The sequence below is a fragment of the Macrobrachium nipponense genome, chromosome 28, assembly GCF_015104395.2.
Source record: "Macrobrachium nipponense isolate FS-2020 chromosome 28, ASM1510439v2, whole genome shotgun sequence".
Taxonomy (NCBI): Eukaryota; Metazoa; Arthropoda; class Malacostraca; order Decapoda; family Palaemonidae; genus Macrobrachium; species Macrobrachium nipponense.
The window spans coordinates 64,573,691-64,586,190 of record NC_087217.1 but is presented as its reverse complement, the minus strand read 5'-3'; the positions used below and the strand labels follow the sequence as shown (position 1 = coordinate 64,586,190).

At 35.0% G+C, this 12,500-nt stretch overlaps 1 protein-coding gene across 1 annotated transcript in view; it reads left to right on the top strand.

The window, feature by feature from the left end:
• Positions 1–2,018: 2,018 nt before the first annotated feature.
• LOC135201833 (transcription factor SUM-1-like) overlaps positions 2,019–12,500 on the top strand; it is a 232,101-nt gene continuing 221,619 nt past the window's right edge. Inside the window, exon 1 of the mRNA XM_064231111.1 lies at positions 2,019–3,226. Coding sequence (XP_064087181.1) covers positions 2,789–3,226 — 438 coding nt within the window. The 5' untranslated portion in view covers positions 2,019–2,788. The remainder of the gene's footprint in view (positions 3,227–12,500) is intronic.

Below are 12,500 nucleotides of genomic sequence, written 5' to 3'. Positions count from 1 at the left end.
CTTCAAATTTTCTTTACTCAGTTTCAGAGCAGAGAGAGAGAGAGAGAGGGGGGGGTGTGGAGAGAGAGAGATAGATGTACATTATTATCGAATAGAGAGAAACTGAGAAAATCTGGGTAACTGTTCATTACTGAGAGAGGGATAACTTTGGGAGAATGTCCATTATTGAGAGAGAGAGAGAGAGAGAGAGAGAGAGAGAGATTCTTAATGAGGTATAGTGAGAAATAGAATAATGGTTAAAAACAAGTTTGAAAAACACTTATCCTAAAACAAGTGAATTCTAGAAAAAGTCTGAACGTTAATCTTGAAAAGTTGAACGAAAATGAAAGGGGGATTAACGCAGGTTTTTTAGTTTTCTGTGAAACAAAACTACTGAGATGGTTATTTGTCTGTCCGTACTCACTTTCACTGCCCGCCCTAAGATCTTAAAAACTGCTGAGGCTAGAGGGCTGCAAATTGGTATGTTGATCATCCACCCTCTAATCATCAAGCATGATAAATTGTAGCCCTCTAGCCTCAATAGTTTTTATCTTATTTAAGGTTAAAATTAGCCACGATTATGCGTCTGGCACCGCTATGCGTGCCAACACAGGTCACCACAGGGCCGTGGATGAAAGTTCATGGGCCGCGGCTGAGAGTTTCATGGGGAGTGGCTGAAAATTTCATACAACATCATACGCTGTACAGAAAACTCGAATGCGCCGAAGAATCTTGTATTTCTCGTTCCATGATGTCTTCTTCAGAAGGAGTTTTGGCTTCACTTTTAAAGATAATAGATCTTGGTTTAGGGTTAGAATTTCTATTTGAGGACTAAATAACCCTTCCAACAAGAGTAGCTATGGTAATAATAATAATAATAATAATAATAATAATAATAATAATAATAATTCGCTTGACTGTAGTGATCATAAAAAAATCAAAATGTTGATAAGTATTGGTAAAAGTATCAAAGTGATATCATTTTACCAATATATTTAAAATTATTTGTTATTACATGAAACAAAGCTATCGCAGGGTACAAGCTGATAAAATAATTAAACTAAGAGTGATTGAGTCAATAACAGTAATGAAAATCCCTCGAAACCTGATATGCAAAGAACGTCTCATGTCAAAGAAGGTCTCATGTCGGTTGAGGGCATATAGCTCTGGAGATTTGATCCCTTTTTTTTATATGCAGTCTTTTAGGGAATGAGAATTCTTCTTTCTATTTTATGATCTTTCTGTAATACTTAGTTTTTCAGGAAATGTTAGTTTCATGTAAATTGAGTTTTAATTTTGTGTAATTGCCTTATATTGAACGATGACTCTCTCTCTCTCTCATCTCTCTCTCTCTCCCTCTATCTCTCCTCTCTCTCTCTCTCTCTCTCTCTCTCATATATATATATATATATATATATATATATATATATATATATATATATATATATATATATATATCATATATGCTTGTGTATATATTTTTATATTGGTGTTAGTATGACTGTAGCATCATTCTCTCCCAAGCAGATGAACTCCTTTCAGTATTGGTTTTTTGAGACACACGGAAATGGTGTCGATTTATAAAATTTTTTATCAGAATTCTTTCTTGCAACCCCATCCCCACCCCCAGCCACCCGCCCCTTTTTTTTTCTTTTAATTCGGGTAATTCTATTCATATAGTTTATTTGGAGGAAGTCAGTCTCCGCCCCTAACAAAAATGCCCACAACAATTGGTTAGTGCCTAGGTGCCCTTATTGGCTATTGGGTACAGCCTGCCAGGTCCCTGCTCATCCCATTGGTCTGGCACCGAGGATGCCAGTTTGCTAACTGTGTTTGTAATGAGGGTTTCTTTCGACTGGTATGTTTTAATTGTTTTATTCCACTCCGAAGGATCCCCTGATTGCCGTAATGATCGTCGTTATCTAGTGTATGGCTGGGATTCCTCAAGAGACTTAAATAAGTCTCTTGCAGTTATTTCCCGGTGGTCTTAGGCAGCCTGGTGATGTTGTTGGCTTGGCACTTACGGTGGTGACAACTGACCCGAGGGTGTTCAGTGTTGGTGGTGGTTTAGAAGGCGCTGGGGGTTGCCCGCGTGACTTCGGTAGCTCTCGGCCTTTGACCACGGAGGCGCGCTCGCACAGACTCCACGCTCTCGTGCATTGACTCTTCTCGTTCTTGGCACCCCGGGGTTTGGGGGGCATACCTTTCGGAAAGGATTCGTGCAGTCTAATGCATCATTTTGTGATTCGGGGGATTACGCTTCGATCTCGCATAACGGTTAGGATGGGCATCTAATGATTCCCGTGTGTTATTTGGCGCGTCCTGTCGAGTTTTTGTATAGCTTTGAAAATCGTGTTGACTTCCTGCCGAACTTGTGGAACAATGGTGTGCCGCAGGGACGTGGTCCAGTCAGAATTAAGCCGGTCCAGCTGTGCAGGTGATGCCATAGGCGACAGAAAACGAGAGACATTATAGGCGAGGGAAGATGAGGCGCGTTGTGGCTGTGAATCGTTGGGAACTTCAAAATTCTGTGACCGCTTCGATGGCGGTGACGCTGAACTGAAAGAAACCTCGACAGTTGGGTTGATAAAATAGTTTGTTTGAAGGGCTTGTGCAATTTCTAAGGGATTTTACATTACATTATACTGAAGATTGACATTCGACATAAACATCTGACTACTTGAGCGGCTGTGTAAGTCGTCGAGGGCGGCATCAGCAGGAGTAAACAACATCGGCAGTAGCAGGCGGCGAAGAAGTCGCTGCAGACACATCGCAACCGAAGCGACGCTCCTGTCGCTGTCGCCGCACCATGATGCCGGAGCTACGGTCGTGCCGGTACGAGACGCGATACTCTGACAGCCTCTCTCCCGACGGAAGACCTCACTCCGTGTCCCCGAGCTATCCGGGACATGCCCACAGACACGCCCACGCCCACTACTCGCCTCCCCACGACGTCAGGCCGTCGTCGGCGGATCTGGCGGCGCCCTTCCTCATGGGAGGGGACCAACACGGGCACGACCACAGCCATTCCCACCACAGCGACAAATTCAGCATCAAATCCGAAGACGAATATCTGGACGACGACGAGACGCACGTCCCTCACGTCCTGGCGCCGCAGACGCACGCGGCAGGGCACGCGCATGCGCGCACTTGCTTACTCTGGGCGTGTAAAGCTTGCAAGAGGAAAAGCGTGACCGTCGATCGGCGGAAAGCGGCCACAATGAGGGAGAGACGGAGACTAAGGAAGGTGAGGTTGGCGTTGGAAAATCTTAATGGAAATATCATTTCTCAGCGACCTTTGCTTTCACTCAGTGACACCAAAATTTATTATTGGCCTTATGAAGCTTCATAATTTAAGGATTTTTTTTACCGTTATCCGTGTTGGAAAAATACCGGAAGAAAGAACTTTTTTGTAATTTCTCTTCCCCAGAATTTATTAGTTAACATGCTCCTTATTTGAATTCTCCCTCAGAACTTATTAGTCAATATGCTCCTTTTTTCAATTCTCCCTCAGAAATAATAAGTTAATATGCTCCTTTTTTCAATTCTCCCTTAGAATTTATTAGTTAACATGCTCCTTTTTTTCTATTCTCCCTCAGAAATAATAAGTTAACATGCTCCTTTTCTAAATTCTCCCTCAGAATTTATTAGTTAACATGCTCCTTTTTTAAATTCTCCCTCAGAATTTATTAGTTAACATGCTCCTTTTTTGAAATTCTCCCTCAGAAATAATAAGTTAGCATGCTCCTTTTTTAAATTCTCCCTCAGAATTTATTAGTTAATATGCTCCTTTTTTAAATTCTCCCTCAGAATTTATTAGTTAACATGCTCCTTTTTGAAATTCTCCCTCAGAAATAATAAGTTAACATGCTCCTTTTTTTTAAATTCTCCCTCAGAATATATTAGTTAACATACTCCTTTTTGAAATTCTCCCTCGGAATTTATTAGTTAACATGCGCCTTTTTAAAATTCTCGCCTTATAAATAATCAGTTAACATGCTCCTTTTTTAAAATCTCTCTCGGAATTTATTAGTTAACGTGGTCTTTTTTTTTTTTTCTTCGGAATTTATTAGTTATCATGCTCATTTTTATAATTCTCCCTCAGAAATAATCAGTTAACATGTTCCTTTTTTCAAAAATTTTCCCTAGGAATTTATTAGTTAGCATGCTCCTTTTTTCTTAAATTCTCCACCAGAATTTATTAGTTAGCATACTCATTTTTGAAATTCTCCCTCGGAATTTATTACTTAACCTGCTCCTTTTTTAAATTCTCCCTCCTTGAACTGGTCAGCAGTAGATGTTCCACAGTTTCGTGAGATAGTATCCGGGTAATTCTGGTAACAGTAAGATTTGAAAATAATAACTATAAAATCAATAGGTAAATCAGTGAATTAAATCAAAGTATGTAAAGCAAATAAATGTTATTTAACTTTTAATATATTCAGGATGACATTTTATGCTTTTATTCATTTTTCAGTGTAATCCATTATGAATTAACTGAATATACTCTTTCATTGTGATTTGACATCTGTGTTACATAGCGGGCGTTATTCAGCTGATTATTAAATAATTAATCTATGCATTATAGAAGGCAATCCAATGTCTAAGACCGTAGCTTTGGAATATCCCATCCTATGATGTATAGGTAGACCTAGGTGCCTCAAAAAATATGAATTAAAGCTGTCATAGGTGGAAGCTATGAAAAAAAAAAGCATCTAGAATATCATGTCAGTTCATTTGACTTTTGCCCAGATATTTCAGATGTTACTTAATGCTCTAAATGCATTTACGCCGATGAGCAATTGATAGACCTCTCGCTTGCTTCGTCTGCTCAGTAACATTGTTTCTTTCGTGCGTTTCATATCGTTTTGGTAATCTTAATCGAAGTTTCTGCCGCTAACATTCATTGTTATCCTAAAATCAAGAGGTAGGAAATCTAAGTGTAGTTGAACATCAGATAGAAAATAATATATATATATATAATATATATTATATATATATAATAGATATATATAATATATATGTATCTTATATATATATATATATATATACATTATAGTATATATATATATATAATATATAGTATATATATTAGATATATATATATGTGATCCAAAAATCTAAAAGGTTATGAGTTTTTAATGTGTCGAACGTTCACATATATATCTATATATATATATATATATTATATTATATATATATATATATAAGTATATATATATATATATATAATAATATATAACGTATATATATATATATATATATATATATATAAATATATGTATATACTATATTACACAAATACATATGTATATGATATAAATATATATATATGCATATATATTATATTTATATATATATATATATATATATATATATATACTATTATATATATATATATATATATATATATATATATATATATAAATATATATGTATATATATATATATACACATATATATATATATATATATATATATCACACACATATATATATATATATATAATATATATATATATATATATATAATATAATTTTTTTAGAGAACTATCGTGTCATTAATGCAAACGTTATGATGCATCATTATCAATAACGATGAATTCAAGGTAGCTTCATAAGCTACCGCTCCCGACTTCATTAGTCTTTTGTCCAATTCTCAATTGGAGCGCGAATGTTCGATGATTTATTATTATCATTATTATTATTATTATTATTATTATTATTATTATTATTATTATTATTATTATTATTATTATTATTATTGTTGTTCAAAGGGAAATTTTTATGAAGTCCTCAGTATGCTATAAAATTCTAAGTTACCTGACAGACTTAATTTGCGTTTTTCACTTATATATATTATATACTATATATATATATATATATATATATATATATATATATGTGTGTTGTGTGTGTGTGTGTGTGTGTATATATTTATGTATGATATATATATATATATATATATATATATATATATTTTGTATTTATATACATTATATATAGTGTGTTAAGAGTATGTATGTCTATATAATATATATATGTATGTATAGTAGTTAAAGTAGCCCGTTGCCACTGATATTCGAAAAAAGTAATAAATAAGTACTGGTATAATCACGAAAGGCTCTCCTTGGGTCAGTGACACTAATCTGGTGAATGATACAAATAATTCTTTTGATAAGGTAATTAGCTTATTGCGATTATCTTCCTTCAAAACAATCTGGCAAATATTATCTTAGATCATTGGTCTTAATAGAATTTTTTTTATGCCTTTATGTAATAATAATAATAATAATAATAATAATAATAATAATAATAATAATAATAATAATAATAATAATAATAATAAGTAATAGTAAGAATAATGATAATAATGGAAGAAAAAAATGCTAAATAACTGTAATAAATTTATATAAGTTTGCAGGCATAAAGTACGAAAAGCATAGGCTTAAGTTGTTCAGTGGTTAAGTTTTTTAACCTAGAAGTTCCAGGTCGATTCTGGCCTCCATAAGCCAATTTTTATTTTTATTTAAAGGTCCTGTTATATGCAATTGCGAGTAAGACTAGACTGATGAAGTTAAATTTCAGCCATTGCTTATTTTTCTACGAAATGAAATTTTTCTATAACTCTTATTTGAACCAGTCTTCAGAGTGGGTGACTTATTTTCTTAAAAAAAAAGTCTTTATTTTACAAGACAGTTTGATTGGCATTTTCGTTTTAGTTTTCTGTAAAAGAAAACTGTTGAGGTTGCTTTGTCTGTCCGTCCGCACTTTTTCTTTCCGCTTTCAGATCTTAAAAACTAATGAGTCTAGAGGGCTGTAAATTGGTAAGTTGATCATCCACCCTCCAATCAACAAACATACGAAATTGCAGTCCTCTAGCCTCAGTATTTTTTATATCTTTTTTAAGTTTTAAATTAGCCATGCTCGTACGTCTGGCACTGCTTTAGGTGCCAATAACACAGGCACCACCTGGCCGTGGCTGAGAGTTGAATACAGCATTATACGCTGTACAGAAAACTCGTTTGCGTCGGAGAATCTTGGGCTCATTTTTTACTTGTTTCTTCTGGTTGCACTACAAAGTGATTGATTTTCTTCCCGTGACTAACTTGACGTTTTCTGAAGTGAAGTAAGTCGTAAATACTTTTTTCTTTCTTATATGCACCCTTTTATTCCTCCTTTATATAAATGAAATTTGACAGAAGTAGTAACTTATTACGATCCAGATTCTAAATAATAAATTTCTTATCGTAAATTCATTTGAATAACTTTCTTCTATGAGTCTCTTTAAATTACCGTGTTTTCATGCATAGTCTAAAAAGATCCGCTCGCTTTCGAAAATTACTGTAAGGTGACATTTCTATTTATGTATAGAATTTAAGTTTTTAATTTTCATTTTTACTTTTAATATACTGTATTTTTTTTTTCTTTTATGCACCTGATCATTTCACTAGCGTATTTCCTCTTCCAAATTGAAACGTGAAATTTATTTCTTTCTTGAAGTCAGACTTACGTCTTAGTCACTGTAAAGTCGAGGATCTGCATTGTTTCAAGAGCAACGATTGATTTTACTCGTTGGGTTTCCAGTGTCACCTGAGCATAACTTATTTGTACCATCTTGTTATCCGCCCTTTCCAGCGCTGGAGGACCTCATAGGTCACAGCGCTTGGCCTTTGGCCTAAACTCTATTCCATTTGTACCATAGTCAAGTTATCAAGCCACTTCTCTCTGAGCGTGGCAAATTTTACTTCATTATCTTCCCCTGAAGAATTGTTTCGATACATAGTTTTAATTGTATACTTTTTTGAAAATGAAAATGAGCACCGTATTATTCACTGCTGTTGGAGAAATTCCTTTGTCGTTGTCTTAAAGATTATCTACAGTTCTGTAGCTCTGTTTGCAAGTCAAAATATTTCGACAAAATGTCAAATGTGCAGTTGCCTGATGTGCTGAATAAAGTGAATTCTTTAACGTTTCTTCTTATAATAAAAACTTATTATTATTTATTTTTCGTAGAGGTAAAGTTTTAATTTGTGGTATCCTTCTCTTTTTAATTTTGGCTTTTTCAGTTTTTCTCAGTAATTTTTAGTTGGTCTTATGATCTTGAGCATTAAATCATGTTCGGTGAGACTTGTTGCAATATTTATACCAGTAGCTTTTTAAGCAAATACGATGACTGATTTAGTTAAATTTTGATATTTGAAAACATCTCGTCATTTGAACCTCAGTGATAACAACTACTATACTCTGTTTTTTTCCCCATCTGTCCATCCGCCTGTGGTGTTTGCGCATGGTAACACTGCATCCCGGCCTTTAAATAATATCCTATTTCGAATATTAACGGTGTAATTCGCATACAGTAAATTATTAAAACACTTTTCAGTTGCAAATATACACCAAGATATCCTTTTATTTACATAAAACTTACACATGCATAGTGTAACTATTTAAAGCCCGGGATGCAGTGTTACCATGCGCGACCACCACAGGCGGATGGACAGATGGAAAAAAACAGAGTATAGTCAGTAACATCACACTGATCTCAACTAAACCGTTAAATATTCTAATTCTAAAATTTTTTTCAATAAACTCGCACATCAAAAGTAAGTTTGTTTGCAGTAATGAAGGCGCTTACACTTAAAGGGTTCCAGTGGCGTCATTTGTATTGATTGCTTCTATGTATTAATCGTGCTCATGGTTCAGGGTTGAGTTTTGTGTAAAATAAAGCTATTGCGATGGCTATTTGTCTGCCCGTTTGCAGTTTTTCTGTCCGCCCTCAGATCTTAAAAACTACTGAGGATAGAGGGCTGCAAATTGGTATTTTGATCATCCACCCTCCAGTCATCAAACATAACAAATTGCAGCCCTCTAGCCTCAGTAGTTTTTATTTTATTTAAGGTTAAAGTTAGCCTTGATCATGCATCTGGCGCCGCTATAATACCAACAACACAGGCCACCGCCGGGCCTCGACTGAGAGCTTCGTGGGCCACGGCTGAGATTTTCATACAGTATTATACGCTGTACAGAAAACTCGATTGCGCCGAAGAAACTTCGGCGCATCTTTTTTATTCTACTTTCCACTGCGAGGCGAAGTTACAAGTTCTCTAGTCATCGCTGTCATAATTAGGTTCGTTTGTTGCAAATATATCACAAACTTGTCGAAAACAAGTCAACGATCGCAACTGACGAACGAATCTTCGGCCAGTAATAGGACTGCCAACGAGTTGTCCCCGTGGCATAGGGGGTTAATGTCGGCAGTGCACCTCATCCGGCGCACTGTTTTATTCAGGTTTATTTTGCAGTGTCCCTTCGGCCCCTAACTGCAACCCCCTTTCATTCATTTTACTGTACTTCCATTCACATTCTCTTATATCTCTCTTTCCACCCTCTCCTATCAATTGTTTCATAGTTCAACTGCGAGGTTTTCTTCCTGTTACACCTTTAAAACCTTTCTAATCTCTATTTCCCTTTCAGCGCTGATTGACCTCATAGGCCCCAGCTCTTTGCCTTTAGCCCAGATTCTATCTTCCATTCCACTAACAAGTCGTAAACTTCAATTCATCTTGTTTGTGATGTGTATAACATGAGTTTATCATATGTTTGGCTGCACTGTAAACCTGCCCTTACATAGCTCTCGAAGCGTTTTACTAGGAGTATTATTACTTCAGGGAATTTAGAATTTTTCTACAGTGATAATTCCAAAAGAAATCAACATGAGAACTTTAACGCAATATAGAGAAGAAAAAATGCTTTCATTTTATAGATACCATAGGTGCCACATTGACAAATCAGGATCAGAATCCTACGTTTTAATGTTATACGTTGAAAGCTTATATGGCTAATTATTTCTACGGTGAGATAACCATTATTCACAAGACATAGACTTTAATAATTTTGGCACCAAAGTTAACAACGCGTAAGTAATAAGCTAGAATCCGTTAATGTTTATAGATACTTAGGAAACGAAGACACTCATTGTCTCCATAATTAGCACCTTAACTTAGCATACCTCTACAGGACCATCCTTAGTTTAGACTTACCTTTACTCACCAATTGCCACCATTACGAACTTCTACATATCGTCTTTGCTGATTTCTGTATTTATTCGAAGAAAGGAAAAATGAATTATAGGACATTGCGGCTTGAAGATCCTCTTATCAACGAAAGATATTCATCGGATGCAAACTTTAAACGCATTCTGATCCATCTCCTAAACTCATCAACTCCCCTTGAACACATGACTTCAGGAACCATTAGGAAGAATAATGACTCCGGAGACGATGCTTAGGTAAACAAATTTAAGACATCCAGAGGCAATTTCCTTTAAAGAATTATTGTGACTTTTTTTAGTTTTCTGTAAAAGAAAACAAATGATGTCTTTGTCTATCAGTCCGCACTTTTTCTGTCCGCCCTCAAATCTTAAGAACTACCAAGGGTAGAGGGCTGCAAATTGGTTTGTTGATCATCCACCCTCCAATCATCAATCGTAAACAATTGCAGCCCTCTAGCCATGATCGTGCGTCTTGCATAGATGGCAATAACACAGGCCACCACCTGGCTGTGACAGAAACTTTTATGGGCCGCGGCTAAGAATTTCATGGACCGTAGCTGAGAGTTTCATACAGAATTATACGCTGTACAGAAAACTCGATTGCACATAAGAAACTTCGGCGCTTTTTTTTTTTTTTTTTTTTTTTTTTTTTTTTTTTTTTTTTATTTTTTTTTTTTTTTTTTTTTTTTTTTGACTGCGTTCAGTTATGTGGAGGCGCGGCTGCATTTTTTAGACTGCTGAAAGTAAACCGTCTACTTTAATCTGATTTTACTGTTGGTTCAAGCGGTGATAATTTTTTTTTTTCAGTAAATATAGCTTCCGGTATCGGTTTTTTCTTACATACTTAACAGGTGTTATTTTAGCCTTAAATTTTAGTTTATCACCTGTTTGCCATTTACAGACATAGCTATATATCCATATATATATATATATATATATATTATATATATATATATATATATATATAATATATATAATAACACATTATATACTCATTTAGCTACAAATGTCCTTTAATATCTAATTCGCTCTACCTCGGAATTGATATATTTTCATATATGTTAACCGGAGAGGAATTTTTAGTTGATAATTTCGACGGCTCACGAGCGCGAACCTCGGAACCAAGAACTCTATCAGAACGTACAGTGAAGCGCTCTGACCACGCAGCTATCACGAGATTTGTTATGCAGAATTTATTTATATTATTATATTTTATATTTATAAATATTATATATAAATAATAATATATTATTATATATATTGTTTTACTATAATAGAATTTTCACAAATAGTTATGCCACGCGTTATTGTTTAAGTAGCGAAATTAACATATACCTTGGGAGTTTTAACGTTCACACCCAAGGGGAAAACTATGATTGGTCGAAGGTTTGTCCATTTTCATATGGGTGTAAGATTGGACGATATTCGGGACTTAGTAGGATATGAAAGAGTTACAGGGGTAACTGAGAAACATTAATGACTATATGTATATATATATATATATTATATATATATATATATATTAATATATATATATATATGATATATATAATGTGCGTGCGTATGTGTGTTTGCGTGTGTCGATGTGCATGAAATTGAAGGCGTATGTACAATATAACAGTAATTGAGACGAATATATGTTGTTTTAAATACGTTTCTGCTAAGAGTTTTCTAGGAATTTGGGATTGTGTTGTGTGGAAGGAGTTCTTAGAGTAGCAATAATCTCCGGTAATTAATTTTGGGAAAAGCAATCATCATGGCTGTAAAAATAATGTATGTAATTTCACTTTAGTACGTGCCACTGCAAGACTGAGAAGAACAGTTGTTGTTTTGATTAGTAGGTATTTGATTGAACTTATCAAGTTTTGATAATTGTATTATCATATTCTAATATTGGACTTCCGAAGGGGGAGGGGGAGGATAGTGCCGTCAGTGCATCTCATGGGTGCACTGTAGGCATTACGTAAGGTTCTTTGCAGCGTCCCTTCGGTCCTTAGCTGTAACCCTTTTCACTCCTTTTACTTTACCCCCGTTTATATTCTCTTCCTTCCAGCTTACTTCCCACCCTCTCCTAGCAATCGTTTCATAGTGCAGATGCTTTGAAATTTTCTTCCTGTTACGCCTTTCCGATCTTTCTACTCTGTTTCCCTTTCAGCGCTTGAATGACCTCAGAGATCCCAGCGCTTAGCCTCTGCGGGGAAATTCAGTCAGCTTTAAATATGAAGCTTCAGAGCTTCTTTTATAAACTGGAATTCTTCTCTTTTGCTTGAGTGCTTTTTTGATCATTTGTTTGTGACTGTTAAAGTTGTTAAAAATATGGTTTGTGGTTTGATTGATTCTGTTTGAAATATTGTGGAAATTGCTTATGATTGCATTAAACCTGTAGGAAATTTTTTGGTAAAATTTGTTGGAAACTGCTTGGAGTTGTATTAGATATGTTAAAGAACTCCTGCGAACCACATCAATTAGTT